Source organism: Coturnix japonica, chromosome 19 (assembly GCF_054131305.1).
Source record: "Coturnix japonica strain WE chromosome 19, WE-NBRP24, whole genome shotgun sequence".
In the NCBI taxonomy this organism is placed as follows: domain Eukaryota; kingdom Metazoa; phylum Chordata; class Aves; order Galliformes; family Phasianidae; genus Coturnix; species Coturnix japonica.
The window spans coordinates 14049271-14076324 of record NC_140681.1 but is presented as its reverse complement, the minus strand read 5'-3'; the positions used below and the strand labels follow the sequence as shown (position 1 = coordinate 14076324).

The window sequence follows — 27054 nt, the reverse complement described above, 5'->3', positions numbered from 1 at the left end:
CATCTGCTTCTGAATGTCCAAATCAATCCTATTTTCCCAGCACATTAGTTCTGCTGTATCCGATTCCATACTCTTATTCCTGCAACTCTTTCTCTTGTTTGGTTCCATTACTCCACTCCACAGCAGGTGTTGCAATGTCCAGGTTACCTCCAGTCAAGTCTAATACTCTCCAAGAAGCACAAGCTTCTTGCACAAGTTCTGACTCAGCCTACCCTAATACTGCTACTCACAACATATGAAAGTAAATCATGAGCATTCGCAGCACTTCTGTCATTCCCTGTAGCAGAAGTCTCTAGGTTGCGAACTGCATTGATGTAGGATCTCAGAGTATCATTTATATTCCAGATACTGAACACAGAAAGCAACTTCAAAGATTTCAGAATCTCGGCTTCTATGAGCGTAAATGTGTAATAAAAGAAAAAAAAAAAAAGATATTATGTTAAAAATTATTTGCAACAAAGTCTGTGCAGACTGACCAAGAACATATTTAATTCACTACAGAATGTAACCAGATGAAGAATGAAGACACATTAGACATATTACTTGAAGCTGATGGAAACAAATTAGTCAAACAGATACTTGCCAGTAGTATTCACCCAGCTCTCTTGTGACACCTCAGCCAGTTAACTCATGATTTTCTCCTTGGTTTGGCAATATTTTAGTGTTTTTCTAAACATGACAGCCTAAAACTTTCCAGCTCTTGGACATAAGCTGCTTTTACAGGTCAAGATTCAGACACGTTCATGATCTTGCACGAGATCTGCTCAATACATGACATACATGGCAGGAGTATTTGCTTTTGCCAAGATGATGCACATTTTTGCCTTTCTCCAGGCATTTTCACAAACCCTGTTCAATTCCTGTGTAAGTTGTACAGCCAGTGAGCTACAGATTGGCCACGTCTGCACTATAAATATGGAAACCAGCAACAGAAACACTCATCTTTCCTTTAAAAAACCTGGTCTTAGTGAACAAAGTGTAACACTGAAGTCAGTCTTGCAGACTTTGTTTACAGAAAGTAATACTCACAGTATGGCTATCATTTAAATGAGATTTTGAATCCAAAGTATGAACCACGTCCTTCCAGTCGGAGAAGGGGCGGTCTCTCTGTATTGAATCCCTACACTCTGCTTTGCTGCTCACGGTGCAAGAACAAGTCTTGACACACAGCTCAGCTTTCCTGGTTGTTTTGCTCTCCATGCCACCAGCAGGTCCAGACATGGATTGTGTTTTTGTGTACAAAGGGTGGTATTGATGGAAACAAACAGCTGAAGCTTGTGGGACGAGTTCTTCAGGTGGCTTATGGGAAGGCACCTGGGATTTTCCCTGTTCTTCTTCCTTGTTGTTACAGCTGCCTCCTCAGCTGAATTTACGTTAGATTTGATCCATACAAGAAATACTAATACTGTGCCTACGGCAATTTAGAGGTGGCTTGTGAGTCATACTATCAGATCTCTATAAAAGCTTTGGTTGATATCACAATTTGAAGTCAGATGTTCCCTGATCAGTTTTCTCTTTCTCTCCCATCTTGTTTTAATTTTCATCTTTGTAACTTTCTTAACTATAATTTCCTCAGATACAATTCATCCTCTCCTTAATGAAACATTTTGCTTTATGCACAAATTGCATGTTTTCCTATTTAATGACGTTGGTTCACAAAGTCAGAGGTGGATGCTGGTGGCTCAGCAGTAGGGGCTGAACTTTCCCACAAATATCCAGTTCCATTTTGTTGCTGTGTGACAGCTGGCAGCAGAGGGGCAGCCTGACAGAGTGATGTCTGATGTGGAAGTGTTTATGAAGCAAATAAAAGCAAATTTCCATAAGGAAAAAATTACACCCATTGACATTTGTCAGTGCTTGCTGAAAGTTTATGGAGACCAAACAGTGGATGCTGGCACAGTGAGTTGGTGGGTGGTGCATTTCAGCAGTGGTGACCACTCTGCTGGTGCAGATGCTTACAAGCGTGGCACGTAGACTCTTGTTCACTGCTGGTGAAAATACACAGCTAATGGTGATGGCTGATGGCGTTGAAAAACAAACAAACAAAACAGTGTTTTGTAGCTGACAATTTTGTCTATCAAAAAGTGCTATTATGTGCCACGTAGCTTTGTAGTTTCCAAAGAAATAAATAGGAAGCATTTCTTTCAGAACAGCATATGTACAATTACAACATGAGTTAGCAATAGCATTGGAGAAGTAGAGGCATCAAATTCAATACATCTAGTTATTTACATACATCCACCATGTTCCCAGTGGGTTTAGACAATAATGTAAAGTTTGTGCTGCCATTCCATTGTTGCTATTGTTTAGAAGCAGGTTAATCATGCCGGTACACGTACCTTTGATTTAGTGTACACAGCCTCAGGGCTTGTCTGAATTAGGATCTCAGTCATGATTACAGCTGAGTAAGGTCCACACACCTGGTGTAGACATGACCTAAAATTGTGTTGCTGCAGTAACTGTATCAGGATACAGAACATATTGAACTTAGTGGCAGCTAAAGCAAATTGCAGCATGGCCAGGGGAAAGCAGGTTCAAGCCACTGCTAAAGGCAAATGGTTGTAGTGGAAGTTTATTCTGAATAAGAACCTTTGTCTCAATGCTGACAAACTTCTTGGATCTTTTTTTCTAGAAATAACTGCAGGCATCATTATCTGGCACCAGATTCCTATTCTGCATTTTCCCATTTTCAAAATAAAATGTCCATCACATTTTCCCCTCTTTGCTCACAATTCAATGGAAGAGCACTTACTAGTTCCACCATGTACAGCTCATTGACTTTGTCATTTGTGATGCCTTCATGAGCCCCTGGAAGTGTTCAGATCTCCTGCAACACATAAAGCAATTCTCCCTCTAGAATGACAGCCTCCAGTAGAGAAGAAAATGCAGAGTATGAGGGTCTGGCCACGCTCCACATTAAGACTGCACAGCAGTCAGTGATGAATCGACAGTATTCAGAACTTAATGCTAGACCTCAAATTTTAACACATACCTTGCCTGAATAAAGGTGGGATTTTTTGGTAAATAACTAAGGAAAAAACAAACCATTTTAAAGAAAGAAAGAAAATAATACATCAAAAAGATCTAGTTCAGCACTGAGGTACTAACTTACTTCTTTAGTCACAGCCACATTCTAAAAGTTTCACAGGGCAAAGAACTGTATCCTTCTCTATCCTCGTAGTTACCCATTTCTCTGAACTAAGACCCCACTCTCATATTATCCTTCACTGCCATGTCTCTTCATTCCATACTCCTACCCCTATACCTCAAGACAAATCCGTCCCCACACACAAAACAGGAATTTTCCAGTTGTGAGACATGCAGTGGATCATAGTGCCTCCACTTCCATCAGAATCTAGTTAACTCAGCTAACGTGCAGTTCAATGTCAGTTCCCATGTCAATTCAAATTCCTGCAGTTAACTTCTGAATTCTGTACAGGGCCTCTACATATCAGGGTCTAACACGCAAGCTGAACCCACCTCTAGTAGTCAAGTCTTCATAGTGCTGGCCTCAGAACTGTCTGCACATTTAGCACATCTGTACATGTAGGTACATTTGTCTGTACCTTCCTGTGGGACTTCCTGAATATCTCTTCACAGCTACATCATGTGATCTTGCATACTACATCATCCTTAAATAATTAGAAATTCACTGAATGTGCCATTTGGCCAAAGTGTTTGGGTTTGGCCACCTTCACGTTCTAAATGCCCAGATAAAGGTACTGATCTATATGGCTGTCTTGCTGGTTACCTATCTCTATGTCAGAATAAAGCAAGTCTAAAGTAAAGGTATTCATTTGCCCCTACCTGCCAGTTGAAAACTCAGCATAACTGAGGATGGAGCCCTTTGACCTCTCTCTGATTCAGTCCCAGAATGCTGCCATTGCCAGCTAATGACCCTGAGCTACAAATTTAGAAGAAGAGCAGGAGCACACTGAAGAACATTCCTATGAATCACATTACCCCAAAGGAATGTAGTTCTACAATCTTTTTTACCAGTGGGGAAAGAACTTACTGGCACCAAAACTGGAATCCAGATGTTTCCACCAGACACAATTTTGTTTTTCTTTGCATTCAGTCATGACATTGAATACTGCCTACAGTTGCATTAAATTAACGCAGTTGCAAACTGTCAACATTCCTTACACATTTTCACCGCATACTTTGCAATATGCACTTTGTTCCAGCAACACAAAAGTTCACTCTGGCGCTTTCAGCTGAACAGTTTAAAAAAGATTGAAATTCAGCTAATGGTAGATTCGCAGCAGGTAATTTTTCCTGCAGTTCCCCAGCACATGAGCCCTACTAGTGATTACATACAGACTCATACAGATGTGCCTACACAAAGGTTTACAAACTGCACAGCTACTTAAAGCTCAATGAAACTGAAACCCTGTTCAAAAATCCAGCAGCTGGTGAGACATTAGTGTATGTGACATAACATAAACAATGACTGCCAGTGGGATTACCCCTACCAAGCTAAACACACATACTGAGGCCTCAAAGCTCAGTCCTGAGAGGATAAACCTCAAGTCAAATTTCCAAATGGGTTTGCACTGATAATAAGCAGTAGAAAAAGTTATCAGGAGCCCCTCCTGAATGGGCATAAAATGACAAACTGAAAGGACATTAAATGGCCAAAACAAATTAATTCATAACTGCTGGGAAAAATAGATGCAAATATTTGATCATTTTGCTTTAGCAAATAAAAATTCAGAAAAACTAGCAGAGATATAAGGAATGATTTTTACCTTTGGGTGGGAAATAGGCATGCAGCCTGCCTTTAGTAAAGCCTGAATGTAATCTAAAAACACAGTCTATAATACTTCCAGCTCTCCTCTGTTTTGAGATGGATCTCCGTTTTTAACTATCTCAAGGCTAGGTAGGTTGCAAGTCATGTAAATACTACATGTCTTAAATGCTGGCATTTTAACCCTGTCAGTGAACACACTCACACCAGATGGTAACGTACTCAATTATTCTTCCCAGCACTGAAGACCTTTGCCATGCTTTTTAAAACTATCCTGTCCTGGGGCTCAGTCAGATTTTCCCAACACAGCACTACGCTTATTATCACCCTAATTCTTAAACATTCCCTCCCTCTCAACTCCCACCCTTCTAATCTTCCCAGAAGGGACACACCTGTATAACTCTTCAGACAGAAAAGCAAAGTAAACAGCCTCATAGCATCGTGACTGAGCTCTTCTGGTACAGCATGTTCAGGACTTGCCAGGTTTGACAGCCCTTATTTTGGACACATGCTGATAAGGACAAATGAGTTTGTATATTTCCTCAAAAACTCCATGTTCCACCAATGAGCACCTGAAAGGCATGGCAGGTCTAGCAGTAACCCTGAGATCCCACTCCACACAGCTTTTTGATGTACACATTCTAGAGAACCATCTAATTGTCCCACAAAGATTAGATGACCCCTTTGCTTGGATATGCTGGGCACATTTTCTGGCTTAACACAGAGCAAAGCTTTTCATTTGGAAGCAGTACCTGGCATGAGAAAGAGCTGAGAGGTTGTACTACAATTCAGCCTTATGGTTTAAGCATATAAAGATCTCATTTATGTATATCATCCAACATTTTTAAACACTTAAGGGGCAAACATTTTGTGTTTCTATGACATAACAGATACCAAAAGGTAGTAGTTTCAATTACAACTATTTCTTTTCTTTCTTATCCTTTTTTTCCCCTTAGGCCTTTGCAGTAATACCTCAAAGAAACTCGGACCATAAAGAAATAAGAAAGTTCCAAAAGTGAAACATCAGCAGTATGAATAAGGTATTCACCAACACAGATATAAGAATCCAGACTTTACATAAACACCTTTTCCAAGTGACAGTTTTCTATTACAGTTCCTATCTGTGGACAAAGTTACTACATTAATGTGGAAATTAGTGTGACTGGAGAAAAGTTTATATCAGAAATATAAAATAACTACAGAACAGGTTGTAAGACATGGAGAGAAGACAGTGAGTAATAATAAAGTACACCATTGGGTGGCAGAGTCAAACAGACACGGGCTCTAGAAGATGTCATTTCTCACTGTAAAAACAATTAACACTAATGGTGAGAAGATACGTCAACAGCTGTTACGAGAAATGTAGGGCAGAAATAGTTTATCCAAGATCACTCATAAGTTCCTGCTTCACAACTTGGTAACACAAATATATGTACTTGAGATAAAAACCCAAATATTAATATGAATTCTGAAATTCCTGTCTTAAGAGATTTTAAAATTTATAATTATACTGTTATAGTCTGAATTCTTCTGCGTGATACAGTTAAGGAAAAAATAGTATATAGTAATGTAAACCTAAGCTGTCATTAAAGGATCATGCAAATTTGTGTACTCTATTTGCATCCCCTGTTCTTCAAAGCACGATACTAAGATGAGAGGGATCTGCTGTACTAAGATAAGGACATCAAAAATTTAAAGGACCTTTCTGCATCTAGCAGCTGCTAATCATCTACCATCTTTACCATTAAGCATAATGGATCAAATTCTGTTCCATTTTTACAATAGAAATTTTATGAGAAAAAACTCCAGAGTGATTGAACAATAGAGATAAAATCTGGTCTCTTAAACGTATGTAAACTGTTACCCAAGCAACACTCCCGCTGTAAGTATAACCTACATGAGAACTATGGAAAGCCCTTAATGTTCTGAGAAAACCTCTGCCTCTAGAAGAGATCATTTCTTGTACAGATGGGCAGGAGTCGGGCTTTCTGCACACACTGGCAACAAACAGGGCTCGTTGGAATGTGCTTGGCATAGCTTCCTCCTGACCTCAGTACAACATGCCTCATACCATCCACTACCCCAGTTTCTGGAGATGACAGACCATAATACAGCAGAAATGGTAACTGAAAAAGTAGCAGTGCCACAGTATATCCAAGAGGAAGCGGTTTACCTGAGCTTCCAAGTCTTGTCCTCTGACAGGATATGTCTATGCAAAACTGATTCATTAAAGTAAGCGAATCATAAGCACTAAAACCACTTTTGTTCCCTTGTCAACAGACAGACACTTCCACTGCCTTTGTCTCTGCTTCCTGAGAGAGGACAGAAGACCTTGTTGTGGAATTACCAACCAAATATTTCACACACTGAGAGAAGTAAGTTGAAAAAGCCTGGATAGAAGCCAAGCAAAACACTATCATTCAAACATTTTGCACTATGCAGACAAGGACAACCCCAAAAATTACACACAGCGCTTTCAATACGAAGCATAACATACGTCACCTTTTGCTCTGCTTACAAGGTCAATTCCATAGTTAAAATACCAAGGTGACATAAAACAACACATCATCAGAGATAACACTGCTGTTTTGGTACCGGCAACAGCCTCACGGCCATGGATCCTGAGTAACTTGTTCTATGTTGGTCTTGCTGTGAGCAGGAGAGTTGGGCTGGATGACTTTCAGAGGTCCCTCCCAAACATGAATATGAATTTTTCTGGCATAATTTTAAAAACATTTCCTTCAACTTTATTAAATCCAAAACATTGCATACAAACACAAGCGTGGAACAAAAATTATAGGAGTTAACCTATGAACTGACCTGGTATATAGGCCACAAAGGTAGAAATTGTTCCTTATCTCATTAATCATTTCTTATCCATCAAGTTTACATTTTTCAGTAGAGATTGGTTGTTAAAGCAAGACACAGATAATAACACGCTTCAGCTTTATGTAGGATCTGCCTATTTTTTGCATAATTTTTGCATAGCTGGATTGAGCACAGAAGCCTGTGAGATTCACCTGCTGATAAAACATGGATATTGTGCTGAATGAACAGGAAAGGAAGTATGTCTGGATGGGAGAAGGTGAAACAAGGATGCACAGATGGAATTCAAGGCAGAGAAATTAAGCTGCTGCAGATACTGCACTCCTTGGACTCTGGCTGGGTCATAGGAGAACAAGGGGGCACTGGAACCTGACTCATTGAACCATGGTTTTAGAATTCCAGCATCCTAACAGGGACCTATAAAACTATATTTAAGCTTGACTTGAGGGTGTCTAATGATAAGATTCTGACTATAGGCACAAGAAAGAGAATTAAGTATCAAACTGAACAAGGGTCCTATGGCCCCTTTCATAATTTCATTACTGTGGAACGTTGCCTTGGGATATTATAAATGAATTTCTCTTTATGCTACATCGACACATGAAAGTAAACCTTCCTGGATGATTGTTATTACAAGTAATTAATTCAGCTCTCTTTGAGATGTGGGGCAAATGCAACTTTATCTCTTTCCTCCAGGTGACTTCTCCTACACGAGCTCTAACACCAGCTTAACTGTTGTGCTTAAGATGGAGCTTGCTCATAAACTTCAACACAGAATGCCACCAATGAAGACTAACACAAGACAGTTGTGAAAATGTCAGCCTCAACTTGCATGGGGCATTTTCTGCTTTTACACAACATAAAAATTCAAAAGACAGAAGAAATATTACTTATATACGTAAAGACTGCAGCACATTGAAAGTGAGCAGCACATGGATGATGATCATTATTGCCTTTTACAAAAATAAATGATGAGACAATGTAGAGTTGAATATAAACGAGCTATTTCCCTTTTTCTTACATGTTACAAATGCATTTGTTTTTTTCCCAGCTCTTCTCTAAAGGACATTATAATTTATTGTCTCAAGCCATATTTGGTATTTAGTGCCTGCAGAAGCTTGTGAAAAAAAAGAGCTGTTTGTTATAAGAAAATGAAAACATTTTGTGGTTTCACCCCAATTTCTTTCCTTCTCTGCCACTTCTAAAGAGAAGAGATGTTTTTAAGAAGCAGAGAAAGTGAACAAATGAGATACAGAAAAATATAGAAACATAAATATAAACAAAAACAACTCTTAGATTAGGGAAAAAATGTAACTACTGCATGGGGTAAAGTATGTGAACAGCCATGAATTGTTCAAGGGCAGAATTTTGGCATTTTTCTTTAGCTTCAAGTACATAAATAAAACAAAGAAAAGTCTTTGCACTTGATTGTTTTACGGTGCCCCAGGCTATGTACATTTGACACTGTTTGCAACTGTTTTCGTTTAGGGATGAGTGAAGTGGTTCGACTAAAACATGAGCTGTTCTGAACCTTTGCTGTGAATAAAAGAGGATTTTTCTGGGGCAGTTCAAGGAAGTTGTGCTAATTTCTTGTCACTGTTTACCTCCCTGTACTTGTGTGTGGCAACACAGTCTGGATTCAGAAGCGCCACCATATAAGCCAGTTTGATTATATTGTATTTAATTCTGATGATCAATACAGTTTGAATTGGCTGAGATAGAAGCTCGGAAACTTGGAAGAACTAATTCAAATACAATGTGCAGAATGTCCAGCCCTTACTAAGCTCCCACAGCCATTACTGAGCCCTTTTCTTCCGCTGGGAAAAAAATAAATGGATCTGTTACAGCTTCTAAGAAAAAGAGCTCTGGAGCACTAAAGCCTCAGACCTGGTCAATGCTACAGACCTCTGCAGGCTTATATTAAGAGGCGAGAGGTGCAAAGAGGTACATAAGATGCACTTGGAGAGACCCAGAACACAAAAGTAGATACATCTGCAAAATGGCACTTTACTGAGATGAGCTGTTTCTCCTGGAAGGACGGCAATTATGTTTCACTGTACAGCTCCAGAGCCAAGTGCCCGAGTTGTTCAGTCATACTAGAGGTACCTTTGGCTCCATAGCTTACAGGTATTTCTTATTTATCTGTTTATATTTCTTAAAAGCTTACTGCTTTTATGTCTGACATCTCAGCAAACAACAAGCCCTGCAATGTTCTCCTCTGTTCAGTAACCCACCTGCTCTGGCTACTTCCCACATGACACCACACCATTACACCCCTGCCCACTTGCAGTAAGCTGCAAAATAGCCCCAAACTATGATGCCAACACTCACCAACTCCAAGGCTCGCTGCAAAACTCCACATAGAAACATCTCCAGAAAAAGATCCTGCTTTAGTGGTGGTCAGCCCTTGGATGAGATCTAGGAGAGGCAGAGCAGAGCTTCCCCCCTTCCTGTAGCACAGTTGAATTACCTTCACCTGTGCTCCCACAGCTGACTCGTTGATTGCCCCAGATGGTTAATCAGAGGTTCAGGCTGTGATCAACAGTTTCTCATGCAACCAATTTAAGCAGTAAGTCAGGGAATCATGAATTCCTTAAGACAAGTGAGCTAGTAGATACATCTAAGAACCCAGGTATTTTGCTGTAACAGGGTGATGCTATTTAAACAATGTCTTGCCCATCTTCTGGATACCAAAATAGGGTTAGCACCATTTCCTACCATGTGGAAGTATGGTAAAAAGTGTATCTTTATATTCATCCAGGAGTAGCAGCAATTAGCAAAATTCATTTAGAAATGTGAATTTTTAAAATCTGGAGTACAGCGTCTTTTAGCTACAACATAGAGTGAAACATTTATTGTCATAATATTCTGTGAGCTTGCAGATTTACAAGTATAAAGACTGGAATGCTTAAACTTCTTTTCACTGTGCCTGATAAAAGAGCCCAGAACCCTTAGTTGATCCTTTATTCGGGAGTTCCTGGCTTCATATAGCACAAGCCCTGTAATGGACTCCAGCTGGTGTAACCATGGCACCACCTCCCCTTTGGCAGCTATTTAACTGCTGATCCTTCACCTGTGTATCTCTTGTATGTGCACTAGTTTGTTTCTTACAAAATCAAGAGCCTGCCTGGTTCTCCTGCTAAAACTGTGGTTGTTCTACACATTCAATTTACATTTTCCATACATCAGGCTATTAAAGAAATCTGTGTGATTAAGCTGAAGGTGAGCATGTCATCACAGTTGTTCCTATCACAATGATTTGTTAATCAGCAAATCATGAAAATGAGCAGGCAGTAAATGAACGTTATCCTTCAGGTGAGAAGATGTTTCAAGAGAAGATTTTCATTTAAAAAGCAGAGTGAAAACCCAGGAACAAAACACTGTCAGTACCTGCAAATTTCTAATTCACAGTGGTAAATCCCAAATTGAATTGGAATTTTTAAACCTCAGCTTTACAAATGTACAGACAAAAGAAGTGCACTGCTATGCTGAGTTAAGGGTGGGTTATTTTTGATAGAAATGCAAACTATGTGAGCACGCGTGTTTTTCACCCCTTTCAGTTTCTGAACACTGAATAGTAACTACTGCAGGCATGGGGTTCTTTTTACTACTATATTGAGCAGGCAGCTTGCACTGATTCATATATTTCTTCCATTATGGTTATAGTGACCATCACCAGTCCTGAATCCTCTCTGAAATTCCCTCTAGTCGTAGTAAGGAACACCGATAACATTTACATTAGCCGGTTGAATGAATATTGCAAGAAGATTCCTGGCTCTGAAAGGGGCAACTACAATGTGAATTGAAAAATCCATTCATTCATTCACTCCTTCCCAGCAGCATTCCTTGGCCTGGAGCCAGATACCATTTGACGTCACGGCTCTAACCAGGAACATAATGTTCTGGCACCGGGACAAGAGTTTAAAGATGGAAAAAAACAGCAACAAGTAGAAACTTACAGCGGTAGCTGGGAGAGTGGGTTAAGACAAGGAGATGGGGCCAATTAGCAGCAAACCAAACACTTCTTTCCACTCTTTTCATAGTCACATCACAGTCAATGTGCTGGGGAAAAAATGCATTTCTGAACTACTGCTAGGCATATATAAAGAAGATAATGAGATTACTAGGTATGTTGATAGCAAGAATTAAAACTGTTACACATAACCGAGTAACTGCCCTGTATAGATAGAGACATTAGATAATTGGATATTGGGCTACTTCTGCTTTACCAGTGTTTTATTATTATAACCAGTGTTTAGGCAACAGTAATGTTTTCAGTCATATGTAGCCATAATTCTCCCATGCCTGGCTCTACACTGATATGAGCTGCTTCACAGAAGTGAAAAATAAAATTAACAATTCATGAAACTTATTCAATTTAATATTTCTCACAATCCTTTGGGCTTTGAAGATCCAATGAACAATTCTTATCTCAACTGGATTTTGTCTGGGAGAAATCTAGATTTCCTCTAGAAACAACTCCACTGTCTGTACAGTCATTCATTTAACAAGTTCTGTGGTAGTTTTAATAACTTATTTAAGGGATCTTCTCTTCTTCGTAATTTAGTTGGGGTCAATATGTGTGCAGTGTGCAAACCTAAACACAGGCAAACGAGCCCCAAACATTTTATTGTTCAAAGACACGTTTTTTGATTTCGAGTGTATACAGCCAATGATACGGTGCCAGGATTTCAAGCCATTAGGTGAGTCATGCATCCATCCCATGGCATTGTTCATCTGGGTAACAGATGTGGGACAAACATGATACGCACATGTCCCAGAAAAGGCAGAGTAAAACCAAGATGAATGGTATTCAAAGGCTAAAAGCACTAAAAGCTATTGTATTTAAACTATTATTTGTACACTTCAGGCTGGACAGTAAAAAACTCTGAGAAAAATTGTGAACTCCAGGCGTGTCGCTGGATTCCAGTCTGGAACAAACTCTGGACCTTCCCATCTTTTTTCCCAAGAAGGAGCAGAGCAGGAGCACAGACAGGCAGCCACATTTCAAGCAGTGGATTCTTCAAGGGTCTTCTCTAAGACAGAGGAAACAAAAGTTAGTTCCTGTTACGAGTCACAGTACTATTTTACTATTTTAGTATTCTATTTTAACCAAATACTACTTTTAGACAAAAAATGTTTGGCTAAAAGGTTCTCAGTTGGTTCTCAATTACTTCCCTTGCAAGCTTACCTGAATGCTTCTATTTTGGATATAGAAATCAGGAGCAGCAGATTTTTGTGTCTCTGAAATACTGCATTCTGGAATGTACTGCACAGATCTACGTGATTCTTCACTCAAAAACAAAAACAGTCCAATTCTTCTTCTCTTTTCTTTTCTTTTCTTTTCTTTTCTTTTCTTTTCTTTTCTTTTCTTTTCTTTTCTTTTCTTTTCTTTTCTTTTCTTTTCTTTCTTTCTTTCTTTTTTTTTTTTTTTCCTCTTTTTTTTTTTCCTTAAGACACTTTTCCAGCAATTAGAGCTGTGCTCTGGCAAAGATATTTTTCACCTCATAAAACATGATGTTCTAACACTAGAGAATGCTTTGCTGTAACAAAAGCAAACTTCCTCGTTCCATGCTTAGCTGTTATTCTCAGCTTTTTAATGCTGAAAAAAATACATTTGCAAGTTTATTTAACGTATAACATACATGTTATACATGTGTATAGATATACTGTATTAACCTCTTCATCTTTTCACTCTTCTCCTTTGGGAAAACATATCTTTTATTTACTCGCTGTTATTTGTTAATAAATCAGAAGTAATGCTATCAGAGTTAAATCAGTTATGTAAGCATAAAATCCCATTGAAGAAAAAAAGGGCAACAAACATCTTTTTTGTACCCTGTCAGGTGGGAACCAATGTTCTTCTAAATCACAACATTATTGCTGATAGTAGGGAATATACAAGACAGATAGCAACTGTTATATAGCAGCCTAAGACACCGAAGCCTTGTTACTAGTAAGTAACATTAATAACAACCAGTGCTGTAGGATTTCTTGATTATGACTCAGCACTCAGTGCTAATTACTTTTCGTAGTCTTGAAAGCAGCCCATGAGATTCCCACCACACGGAGGGAGCCTGCACCTCTGTCCCCACTACCAAGTGGATACACATCAGTTTTCTCAGCTACCTCCCTTTCTGTGCACAAAGCTTTGGAGAAACAATCAAAATTGATACAACAAACATGCTGTATTGTACACAAGCCCCGCAAAATGTAAACCAGATACTTGTAGCCCTGCAACAATAAGATTCCTTGATGGCAAGTAGCAAAAATGATGTCTCTATATGCATACCAGAAATGTTAAGACTTCCAAGCTATCATAATTTGGGTAATGATCTAAGAGATCCTTCAGATTCCCAAAGAGCTGACAATAATCTGTGCTCCCATGGAGTTTATGTCTCCTGATTAAACTACAAGGGTGCTGAACACAAACCATGGGGTACATTGAACATGACCAACATTTCTGGATTATCACCAGACACTATTTCAAGTGTTCTGTCAATTGTTTTACCATTTAGTTCTCAGCTGAATTCAGGCCCAGCACACCACACAAGGCATTGTACTCAGTTATCTTATGATTTTCACAGGCAACTATTGTACTGGGGTCATTTGGAGTTTTGCTACATCTCACTTTCATTAGTTGTAGTTGCCAAGTAATGTATCTGCAGATGTGTGCTGCCCCATCTTCCCATGTTAGTTCAGCACCTGCACCACTCGTACCACCGCACAGTGCAGAAATGTCTTTTCAGCTTCTTAGTTCATTGCTTCTGCATGTGCTGCCCCAAGATGGATACACGCACTGCTTCCTGCATGCAGTGGTGATAATTACACATACGATTAGAGAACTTATCCTACATTTCGTCAGTCAAACACATTTATATGTATCATAGTAACCCAATCGTTTGACAAGGAAACGGTGAAACAAGCAATACAGAATATATACTTATAATATGTACTAACAATAAATAGATTAAAATTTTGTTTGTATCAATGAAAGTTCTAACTCTTACAATGAAAAGTTAAAAGAAGTCATCTTGAGACAAGATCACCCAGACCCATCTGATATACATTGCCTTGCTGGGGGCAGATACACCAGATAAAGACTTTTCATTATTGTTACTGGCTTTTGGGTGTTTTTTGTTTTGTTTTTTGGTTTTTTTTGAGAACCTTAGATACATATTAGTTCTAGTTGTCATGCAGACCTGCTCTGTAAGAGGTTACTGTGACCCATTTGTATTGATCTGCATGCAGATAGGAGGGAATGTTGACATTTTGAAAGTGCTTTTATGTTTTCACAGACAGTATTTTTCATAGAAACCAGCATAATTTGGTTGGTTAAATTTCCATCTTCTTTACCAGTTACAAAAAAGGGATCCAGCCCTGCTAGTAGGACTTCCTTTGTTATAAAAATGATGACCAGGAAGAATAAAGAAATCCCTACTAAATCCCTACTAAAATGGGCATGCTCTTATTTTCATATCATTACTTTTCTCCACTGTCAGTTTATCTGAAACTGGAAGGCTCTCAAGAATTCTACTCCCAGACAAAAAGCATAAAGCCCTACTCTGAGCTGCCCTCAGAAATGTTTATCTACGTTCATCAGAGCCCAGAATATATCCATGGGCCATAAGGAGGTGGCACATGGAATTACATCCAGTCAGAATTATTTAAAATACGATATTAATTTAAATCATAATTTACTGTGAAACACTGAACTAATAGTTCTAGTTGTGTCTCGAGATGAAGAATTTAGTGGCAACAGTGGCTTGAGGTGTTGTTGCTTGTCTTTGGTAACCTTTTTCCCCCAGTATTAATATACTTGGTTGGTACAGAAGAAATAGTCTGTGTAGCCACACAGTTCACTGCACTGGAGGCCTGATCTGCCTAAAACTAAGCCAGAAGGAAACCTGGTATTTATTTTTATTTTTAAGTAGATGCATTTCTAGATCCATTTCCGAGTGCAGCTGCACAAATCGTTGTGTGGGAACAACTGAAGGGGTAGCAAACCACAGAAACCAGCAGCAAGTGGCACAGGAGGTGAGGCTGGGTCAATATTGCTTCCAAACACTTTCCTTTGGGTATCCAGCCTCTAGTCTAGTCAGCAGTTCATTTAGATAATTCACTTACCTTCAGACTAAGTACATTGTCAGGAATTAACCTGGTACAGCCTGCAAAACACCATAACAAACTCGGGTAAATCTGCAACTGGCTTGCTTGCACTGAATGCCATGCTACAGTAATAGCAATATCAATTACACAAGGGTCTCAATATTAAAACTAACTGTGTACCAATAACTCAGACTTAAGTTAATGTTTCCTTACATATGTACAAACAGCAGTCACAGCTTTGAATTAACTGCAGACAGTTCCTTGAACACTTGCACCTTCTGTTTGTGGTGAAAATTATTCTGCTTTCAAACCAACAAGTATTAAGGCCAGACTTAAATACTCATTCATTCTGCAGCTCTAGAATATTGAAGTGAAGGTGACTCCAAACTCGGATTTTCTATCTCTACTGTAAAGAAAAAGAAAGGATTATTAAAAGGAAGTTCGCTGAAAGCTTTATTCTCATTAATACAAACACGAAATAAATCATAAAACAGCAAGTAAAAGCCTGGGATAAAATACTCGATAATCAAAAAATGTACCGATAGCATTTTTCATTCTAGGAAAGCACACATTGTACCTGAGTGTGACAGCATCAATTACATTTTTATATTTATATCTAGAAAGCTAAGCAACCTGGCAAGACTTGAACAGACTTCCTAATACCTACTGCCTCAAAAATAGAGTTAACTCTGCAAGTGCAACTTTATTTTATCAGCATTAGCCATAAAATGTCTTTCCAGAAACTATTTCCCTATTAATTACTGCTTGACCGAAAATTCTTACCAGTAAAACGTTCTTTCAAAGCCGTGATTACGATGAGCACTAAGGACTACATTGCCATCTAGTGGTAAATTGCTCTTTAGAAGCCACCTCTATGTGCTTCTGCCACAGCACGTTGGCCTTTAACACATCCAGAAAAACCACGAAGGCCAAAATGTGTCAGAAACAGTAAAAAGAGCACATGAGCATATGTTCTGCACATTCCCCATATGCACCTTTTAGCATCACTGACAGCTGAAACGCCCATCTATAGATACGAGGTAGATGGTCCTTTCCTTTCTAGACAGAACTTTGGCAGATCATTCCTTAATGCTGGTGCAGCCAGCTAAACTAATGTACTTTGAAAAGGGCATGTGCTCTGAATATAGTGGGATGAGGATGCAATGTTTCCTAGGGCAGAATGATTTTGGCAAGGGACTGCCTTCCACTCTAAAAGTGCAAAAAGTGTTCTGCCCTTAAACCACATTTTCAGTTACTCAATCCTCCATTATTAGCATTATTACAAGGATCTAATCACTAGTAATGCTTTTAATCTCCTCCGCCTTTTTCCTGCAATGCTACGCAGATTTTGCAACTTTTAGTATTTTGTAAGGTAGATTTTAGGTTCCGTACAGACTGTTAGGAAATGCTCTGCGGTGCAGAGTGCAATTTAAGGCCTAAATATCTATTAAGTGGTTGCATACATTCATAGAGGACAGTCCTCCGATCTAAGTGGTCAATTTTGGCCCACATTCTCTACTGGAATATATTTAAGACCTTTGACTCTACTGTGACGGGCAAAAGCATGGAGTCTGTGGAATCAAACCCAGCATTAATTGTGTGTATTTTCCCCACCAATTTCAAATGAAATTATAAATCCCTAACTCAGACCTTCTCATAGAATGTCCAATCAGTTCATTTCTACTACCTGTTCTATCCCAGTCACCACTAGATTGTGGCATAAGATGCACATTTTTTTTTTACCATTTGTACTATTTTGTCTTGAGGAGATAGTTTAGAATTCACTGAGAAAATGTATAAAACCAGCCAAGCTGATTTCCCATGCAGGAGCATAGAATTACAGAAATATGTTGCCACTGGGAAAAGTGCATATTCACAATTAAGAATGGAAAGAAATAGTGTATAAAGTGACTCAATTCTTAATAAAAAACTGAAAATTAAAGCAGTTTTCAAAAACAGCCTTAAGACCCCGTACCAAAGGAAAATAGAACAGAACTTACTTGATTGGATGGGGCAAAGATGGACCCTTCCACACAGGGCCAAATTGAGAAAGAGACAGCCTAAGCATGAGACAACTACTCAGCATATTAATTAATTAATGAAGCATATGTTTCTTATTGCTACATGAGTTTTTATTGTTCAATATCTTCTTTATTAGAAACCATTTTAGGGCCAGGTTAGGGTTGAGAACTGCTAAGAGCCATGCGATGAGCTGGGTTACGGTTGGAAGCTACAGAGCTCTGTTGATGTGTGAATCATGTTCTCACACTCTAAACTTATCTCTCTGAAACTCAAGATTACGCTGGCCATGGTGACAAATCTACCACAGTCACATGGCAGATGAGACACAGACCCATGACCACCCCAGCTCTGAAGCAGAGGTGAACACTATGGCACACAAAGTCATAGCAAGCAGATGGTGACATCCAAACTATTAACGTGGAAAATATGTCACCTGATGAGCTGTATGAGAACATAACCACACATCAGGAAATCTGTGCTCTTAGTAAAATGTTTAGATTTTTTTATACCATCAGAAACATATATCTATTTTTCCATTTGCATCTCCTTGTCACTACTACCACCAACGTTCAGTTTCCAGTCTGCAGCTTCTTTTGCTCCTGATCCCTTTTCACCATGTGAAACCACTCACGTTGTGGCCTTGATCCCTACAGGGCCACAGCTGCACAGTGAAACCAGCCTCTTGTGGCTGCAGCTGTTCTCTAGCTGATTGGGCAACCCAGGACATGGCAATCCACACCACTTCCATGCCAGTCCCTTTCTCTGTCTCTCTGAGGATACAGATTCTCCCTGTGCCACATGCTACATCCATAGGCTACTAAACCTACATGTCTTGCTGTTGCACAGCACTCCTTCCATCAAGGGCTTTGGTTTGCATGGCCCTGCATGAGATGCATCACTGCAGTGAAAATGCTGTGATTCTGCAGCAGCCAGGGATTGATGCCATTTCCCACAGTCATAGCCCTGAAGTGCCCTGGAGCAGAGATTGGTATTTGTGTGTTGGATGAAATGTGCTGCCGTACACTGACAAACTGCCACTTGCTTTCTTACACCCCTGTACTCTGAGGGTCCTCTGTTTGTTTCCTCTTCAGCACAGCCTGCAGGGTATTGTCTGTTCTCACGAGGAGGTGAGGCCAAGTGGACCGCCTGCTTCACCTAGATTAGAAACCACAGGAGGGCTTACTCAGCAATGAAGCAATGCCATCACCTCGAACGTGTTTTGGAGAGCTATCCTCACCAAAAAGAGGCCAGAAGTGCTCCCCAACAGATTCTTCAGTGTAACCCAGGGCTAATAGTTGAATTGTTGAGTCTTACATGATGCACTGTTAGCAAAAACCAAAATGAAGACAAATGAACCTTCCATATGAACAACCCCAAATGCTGAACCAAAACCAAACAGAGAATCAGAACTAGGAATGCCTGAGGTGTAACAGCAAAAGGACACGCTGGAAGATCAGCTCTGTATAACAAAATGTTACAGTTCTGCTCAAGAAAGGGGATGTTAACGTAGACTAATGGCACAGATACGTACAGTCAGTAGCATTAGGTGTGGTGACTGTTAATAGCAAGTTAACAGCAGTTGGACGCTGGAGATGCCGCCTGCTACAGCTGGCTTAGTGACTACAGAGCTGCACTCAGCACAGCAGCAGCATGGATCGTATTTGCAGGCAGCTGGATTGATATTCATGATGTTGGCTGATTTAACGCAGGTAATCTCACAATGCTGAATTTTATCAGAAATGCAAACTAAAGCTTTAACGTTCCTAAGCTCAGTAAGTCACTTCCCGGCTCCAAACCAACACAGCTCGCTCCCCCTCCAACCCCGCGGCTGCGGCCGCCCCGGACGTCGCGTCTGGTGTCGGGCTGCGTAGTTCCGGCCCAGCAGGGCGGGGTGAGATGCGGAGCGGGCAGCCCGGGCCGAGGCAGCAGCAGCTGGAGCCGGAGCAGCGGGGCCAGGCCGGGCGCGTTGTTCCGGCCATGGAGATGGAGAAGGAGTTCCACCGGCTCGACCAGGCCGCCAGCTGGGCCGCCATCTACCAGGTGAGGGGCGGCCGCCCGGCCCCGCTCTGACCCGGCGATGAGGAGCGCTCTGCTCGCGGCCGTTCTCCGCTGCCGCCCGGCTCCGCTCCCCCAGCGCCTGCCCCGGCCGGAGCTCCAGGCGGGCGGCGCTGCGTTCCGTCGCGTTCCGTTGTGTTCCGCTGCCTTCGTTCCGTTTCGTTCCGTTTCGTTCCGTTTCGTTCCGTTTCGTTCCGCTGCCGTCGCCCCTGTCGCGACTTTCCGTTCCTCCTGTCCGTGCTGGATCACTCGCCGTTCCCTCCTTCCCTTTCCTCGCGGCGCTCAGGGTGGCTCGGTGCAGCCCCGTGCAGCCCAGGCCCCGCTGCTCTCCCCGCCGGCTGCCGGCATCGTCCCTCCGCGTCGCGGCCGCTCTCGGCCTTTGGAGCCGCCGGTCCCATTGTGAGCAGCGGGTCCCGGCTGTCATTGAGCTCGGTCCGCAGCGATAGAGCGGATCCGAGGAGCAGCTGGTTGGTGACGCTCGTGCAGTTATATTGTGGCATTTGTTATTACTTTGTAACGAGCCAATTTCTGGTGTTGTTATTGCAAACACGGATGATTCTGAGGATGCTGGCAAGGTGGATCCAGGTTAACACACACAGCTGTGAGCAGGTCTTCTGCCTCGAAAGAGCTCTGTGTGTTTATCCCGGAGGTGTGAGGGGAGGTGCAGCTGTGTGCGATACTGTGATGTGCTCAGTCACATCAGACAGCGGACATTAGAAAAAGGGCAAAAAATGAGTTTTTATGAAAGTGAAATAAACGAGCTCCAGCTTCACAACAGCAGCATGTGAGCTGTGAAAGCACCAGCTTGCAGGATGGGCATCTCCTGTTGGTTGGCAGTGGGAAAATAGACATTTTTCTTATGAAATCTTGATTATCTTTTTCAGAGAAGTCATTTTTTTTGGCAGAGGATTTCATTTCCTGCAGAGCCTCAGTGCTCGCTAACTCTGTATTGGTTGGAAGTCATGTGCTCGTATGATGATGTGTTTTTGTTAAACTTCTCTTGGTATTTTGGTCTGTTGCAGGCTGAGCGCTCAGGAAATGATGTTGAGTAGCAGCGCTGTAATGGAGGTGGTCAGCTTCCAGGGGTGCAGTTTAATTACTGAGGTGGAATCCATAAGGAGCTGTGAGGTTAATAAGGAACGAGGGCTGTGGCATGTTTCCAGTGCAGCACTTGGTATATTTTTTCCTGCTTTCTCTGAATGATGTGACGCAGTCTCTGCTCAGACTGTCACAGAGTGAGGTTTGACTGAGGACTGATATTCAAATTAAAAGTAACAAGATGAAGTGATTTGCTTCCAGTTGTAGACAGGCATGAGAAGCTTGTATTTTAAGGTTTCTTGCTTGTATTTTAAGGTTAGTAAGTATGTGCTTCTGCATCACATAACTCAGATTCTACTGCATCCTGCTTTTCAGTATCAGCTGTTTTAAGTGACATTGTGGCAGATCATATACATCTAGAACAGCGTACCTCGCTGTAATCCATGCTTGTGATGTCTTGGCAGTGACATGATCAATGCAGTTTTCCAACAAATACCAATCTTTGCCTGAAGAATGGAGTTAAGTGGAATAATGTTTCTTACTGGCACAGTCTCTTCTTTCTAAAGAGTCTTTCTCCGGGTTAATCATACCATGTACTTCTACTGTGTAGGTGTTAGGATCATGATTGCTAAAATCCAGATGTGTTCACCAATGTTCTGAATGAAACATCACACGGTTTACTATCAGAATCGCTTCCTCTTGTTTCTGGGCTATATCGTTGATCTAGAGATACAGCTGACTTTTAGAGGAGGCATTAGGAACACAACAGGGAGGTGAAGCTGACTGCAGGGGTGGCTGTAAGGAGGTCTGTGTGGATGCCACATGACTTTGAAGGCATAAAATTTTCCAAGCTTCTTTTTTTTTGTCCAAGAGGAAGCTGTGTTCAGCTGCAATAGTCACCCGGTTCTGAAAGAATGGGAGTACCAGGAGGATTGAAATGCATTCACTGTGGAGATGTCACAACAAAAAGCAGGAGCCGAAAGCTAAGAAAAGAAGGTTCAGGAGAAATTTCATTGCAGCCTTCCAGCACTTGAGGGGAGCTTAGAAACAGGATGGAGGACGACTTTTTACTGGGGTGGATAGTGGTAGGCTAAGGGGGAATGGTTTTAAACTGAAAGAGGGGAGATACAGGTTTTCACTTGACGTAGTGAATTCAGTACCAAATTTTAATGGTAATTCTATATGTAGAAGTCTTCAATAATTTTGATTTCTAACTCCTTACACACGTTGGTAGAATGAGATACTATCTTAAAAACACAAACCTCAAATACAGGTTAAATTGCTTCTTGTGTTTACATAAACCTGGTAGGTTGATGTTAGTATGTTGGCTAATGATATTAAGTCTGATGTGTTAATAACATTAAAGAGATCTGTGAATTATTCAGCGTTCAGCTAGGAATCCCATGCAAAGCAGACACTGCAACCCGCACTAACTTGATACTGTTGGTTTTCACTGAAGCATCTATGACATTTGCTCGACGTTAGTTTTCCACGTGAAGGGTGCAGAATTTGTGCTGTAGATTGCAAAATAAGAAAGAACTGATTGTCATTTAGATTTCCAGGTCTGTTCAGAATGGGGAATATTGGGCGCTGTACTGGCTCTGTTGCTGTGCCCCCCCGTGGAAAACTGACATATGTTACAGTTAAGTGCAGTTTGAGACCTGCAAGAGAAATACTGTAACTGTTCACAATTCTTCAAACAATGAAGTTTGGTGCTTTTGTTTAGAACTAATATTAATGTGACTTTTCTCCAAAATCTCCCTAAACTAAATTAGTAGAAAAGACATGAGTTAGTAAACTTCCCACAAGTAATGGGAGAGATATAGAAAGCAGCCAAGGATATTCTGAATATTTCTGTCCCAAAAAGAAAAGAAGTGGAAAACGTTTTTACGTGTAACCACTGTCTCTTTATTTGGGGTACATGTAGGTGGATTTTAATGTTGAAAGCAACAAGCTGTAAAATGGTTCGCCCTGTAAACCTAGAATACTGTGGTTGTGTTATATTTTTAAAGTAAATGAACAGGAAGTCCTACCAGTGTTTTTGGTTTATAAGCTGCCGTGAGATCTCAGGCTGCCCTGCTGCAGTCTACAAGCTTGTTTCTCTTCTGCTTTGGTGCTATCAAACTTTTACTTCTTTGGAGCAGATAAACTGTAGTATGAGTACAGCTTATTGTAAATGCATCTTTGTGCCTGATTCTGCCAGTTCTTGTTCCTTGAAAGTGCAAGTCTCTGCTTGCATGCCTTGCCACTTCTTAACTTGTGCTGTGTTGATTCATTCAAGGTGTAATTTAATTCACTCTGATTACAGAGAGCTACCTTAGAATTGATAGTTGCAGGGGCTCTCTTTTTGCCTGCAGTACAGCTAAGGAAATGCCATGTTTTCCAATGCTGTACAGACACAGAATTTTGATAGAACTGTAGGTGAGACAGAACAAGTAACTGAGGCCCTGTAGCTTGTGAAGTCATTATCTTCTCTGTGAAAAAATAGAGTTTACTTTCATTTACAAGTGCTAATATGCTTTGTGCCATTCAGAATGTTCAGGGCACTCAGCTGCATTGGCTGGTTGTGCTAGTCACCTTTCCAGGTCAAGACCGATCATATCTGCTGATGGCCAATTCCCATGGTGAAAGTCCTGTTCACTGGAGCTACTGAGCAGCTCAGTTTCACTTGTTTTTCAGAATCTATGGTCTAAAATACCAGTACTTGAAGTGTCCTTTCTTATAGCATCGGTGTAAGTAGAATGAAAACAGGGCCTGTATTTCCTTATTGTAGCTTTCTGTTAAGGGGTACAATTTACCAAAAATCTGAAAACCGTATCGGTGGGCTGCTACACAGTACTAACCGTACTGTGTCTGCTACTGAGTACATCCACAAGGACTGTAGGGTTTTAGTGGGCTCTTCCACATTACTTGTTCCTCTTTCTTCCTTTCTGTTTTCCATAACTGACAGTTACAGAGAATGCAGTGTTAACCACACACCAAATGATGTTGAATTCAAACAGAAACAGCACTTGTAAACAGAATCAAATGCATTGTGTTCAAGGTAGACTGAGCATTTTTGAAACTGAAATAACTTTTGAAATATTCTTGTCAAGTTTAAATCAAGTAGGCAATAATATGATTTAAATCATATAGCAACAAGTTCGTCATATAGGCAAGTAAACATTAAAATGAAATCATGAAATCATGCTGAAAGACTCACTTTGCAGATGAATGTTCTCCGGGTGTTCTCTTTATCTGGGACTTTCTAGGCTGTGCTTCACACTGAAATATCACTGCTACGTTCTTGCAAATGTTTTTCTGTGTTTTATTTTTGTTGCTGTTGTTTGTTTCTAATACCTCCAAATTAGGTTAGCACTGCATGACAAAAACTTCAGCTCCTGTATTGCTTCAGGTAATGCAGAATGCATGTGCATTTTCTCTTCTGGCCATTGTCATCTTTTGCAGTCCATGTTCTCCTTTTAAATAGAGGCTTTTGTTCATCAGTGAGGATGAAACTGCTGCTAGGTGAAAGTCTGCAAAATGAGTTTAGTCAGAGGCTTATTAAAGGCTACATGGGTAAATATTTGGAAATTGAATATTACACCATATGCCTTAAAAATTAAATACAAAACAAACCACCAGAAAATCCTAATCCTTAGCTGGATAAATAGCATTTTCCTGAGTGTAAAATTTTCCAGTGTGCCCTGCTTAACTCTGCAGCTTCTGCAGTCAGTGTTGGTTTGAAAAAAGGTTAATACGGAGTGAGATCAAAGACTGACAGCTAGAGGGCTGCCCAAGGTTCTAAATGGAATCCACACACTGAACTGAACGTGCTGTCTGTCAGTGTTAAACGTTTCCCAGAATTACATGAAATTTTAAAAATAGTTATTTTTGAAATATTAAACTCTAATTAGTGTCTGTACTTCTGTACAAGGTGTAGTGCATCTGGACCTGCTGAAGAACATGGTATGGTGGGTGTGTTTTTTTTTCTTCCTGAAAGAAGCATGTTTATGAAAATAAAAGGAACCAGATTCTCTGTGATGTTCAGAAGTAATAATATAACCTGATCTGATCTGCCAGCTTTGATGTGTTACAGTGCTGAACGTTGAGATTTTTTTTTTTAAGTCATTGGTCACCGTGTCTCACGTTGATTTGCACAAGAAACGTTAATTTTGTTATCTCTCTGGTGCCAGTAGACATGCCCTTGCTGGTTTGGCTGGGAGGTGCACTATGATACAACATCAAAACGCCTTTGTGTGTTCACTTTGTAGATCATGTCGTACAAACACCAGTTCATTTTCTACCAAAGCTCGTGAATTGAGATGTGCTTTTTCTCTCCCACACGCAAGACAGAGCTAAGATTCAATAAGTTGCCTGCTGTATTCTACTAAGAAAAAGTGATAGAAGTGATGATAGGAAATTCATGATTGTTATTAGTGGTATCTGATGTGCTTTCAACTTGGGTTTGTGCTTTCTACATTGAAATGTTCATGGGACAGCAGTGAAAAATCTGGACCTTGGTCCACGTGGTGGGCGATTGGTGGATATTCAATGTGTACCAGCCTGTCCTTGCTGATTGGTGTGGTACTGGACATGGATCATAGTTGCTGTTTAATCTACTTGTGGAGGCAAAAAAAAATTTGCTTTCTCATTGGGCATATATTTAATGAAAGACAGCAGATTAAAAAAGCTTTTTTCTGAATTCAGCATAATCTCATGGAGGTGTATTTTGGATTTAGCTAAATGGAATACCAATACCTGCACTAAGCACGCATTTCTGACCCTGTTTCTCATTGTCAGGGACTGAAGCTGGATTTTAGACATTTTGGTCCCTCTGTGCTGGGATTCAAACCTTGAAGCAGTGCTTAGTTCCTTCTTTTCACTTCAGTGTCCTCCAGTGGAAAGAACAGGAAGAAGTCTGCTGTGCCGTCACCATCTGGGCCTTTTCCCACCATGTGAAACTGTAATTGTCTCAGCAATTGGTTGTTGTGGATACTGCGGTAACACACTTACAGGGATATAAAGGCACCTTCAGTGTTGACAGTGCAGTTGGTCAATGATGAGGAAGGTCTCTTTCGCTCACCAGCTGTTGTGATACTGTTTAATGAGATTTGAATTGTGTGGCGCAGTGTTTTTCCTGTTTGTAGGAGGTTAAAACGGTTTCTATGTAAGTAGGAGTAGGAAATAAAGCACCAACAAAGCAAATTTTGCATTAGGCTGCGTATGTAATGAGAGTGTGGGGCTGTGTGGGTCAGGCTGCTGGCAGGGTGGGAGCTGAGCCCTGTGCTCACAGAGCTCACAGTGCTTCTGGTGCTAGAGCAATTGCTTGTTGAGAAAGCTGCGAGGTAATGGTATCTTGAACTTAAAGTAACTGCTCTGTTTGTAATCTTTCTTGTGCTTTTTCCTGTATCTCATGTTCCCAGAATTTTATGTTTCTTCTTTGAAGTGCTCGATTCATCAAGTCCTCAATGCTGTGAGCCATCTTACAAAGACACGCTGTTTTTTGGGTTATTTCTATTTATTTGGCAAGCGGTCAATGCATAAAGAGGAATGTTCTCCTGATCTTCACTTGTGAACGTTTGAATGCAAATTGCTTGTTTTTATCATTTCTCATTCACCATGTGACAAGTTTCAGTAGCTCGAGTAGCGCGACCTTTTGGTGTGTTCGCAGGAAGTAAAATATGAAATCTATTTTAGAAATGTGCCTGTGACTAAGGAAGAGTGAGCTTCCTCCATCTGACACAAAAAGGAGCCGTAACACTTCAATTCCTGATTCCATTCTGCTGCTGCTTTTTTCCCAGTGTCTCCTGTGCAGTCAGTGCAGCTGGTTGTGGTAGGGCAGATCACTGGAGGGAGAACCGAGAACCAAAAAAACACTGCAGAGCTAATGAACAGCCCAAATCAATATCCACACAGTCTGTATGATTTATGAATATTTGCAGGAAAGAAAGAAAAATTGAGAGTTTAAACCAGCAAGGAATGACAGAGTAGATGGCTGTTCGATGCCAGGAAATGTTTGTGTAATACTTTTACAGAGTAATTACATTAAAAAGTGATAATTGTCATTTTTTAGTTCACCAAATGGTTTCAGTTGCCCACCAGGACTGTGCAGTGCCCAGCAACACCTGCAGCACCACGAGGGGGAATCTTGCTTCAACTTGTGCTGTGTTTTCATTCCCAGCACTGGTATCAGAACTGGCCCACAGTTTCCACGACAAGAGCAGTTCTGCCCTTCTGGTCTCTTCAACTCGTAAATAATGAAGGGCAATGCA

At 40.7% G+C, this 27054-nt stretch overlaps 1 protein-coding gene and 1 long non-coding RNA gene across 12 annotated transcripts in view; one reads left to right on the top strand and one right to left on the bottom strand.

Annotated features, from left to right (window-relative positions):
- Positions 1-12895: 12895 nt before the first annotated feature.
- LOC107323065 (uncharacterized) overlaps positions 12896-27054 on the bottom strand; it is a 22549-nt gene continuing 8390 nt past the window's right edge. Inside the window, exons 3-6 of the long non-coding RNA XR_014935847.1 lie at positions 24003-24315; positions 22235-22461; positions 19239-21783; positions 12896-16091 (exon numbers count right to left, since the gene is read on the bottom strand). This is a non-coding gene — a long non-coding RNA (uncharacterized LOC107323065). The remainder of the gene's footprint in view (positions 16092-19238; positions 21784-22234; positions 22462-24002; positions 24316-27054) is intronic.
- The window catches only part of PTPN1 (protein tyrosine phosphatase non-receptor type 1), a 26602-nt gene continuing 19148 nt past the window's right edge, over positions 19601-27054 (top strand). For all 11 annotated transcript variants that reach the window (XM_085519858.1, XM_015881768.3, XM_085519865.1 and 8 more), the window contains exon 1: positions 19601-19747. In XM_085519858.1, the coding sequence (XP_085375984.1) occupies positions 19604-19747 (144 nt within the window). In that variant the 5' untranslated portion in view covers positions 19601-19603. The remainder of the gene's footprint in view (positions 19748-27054) is intronic.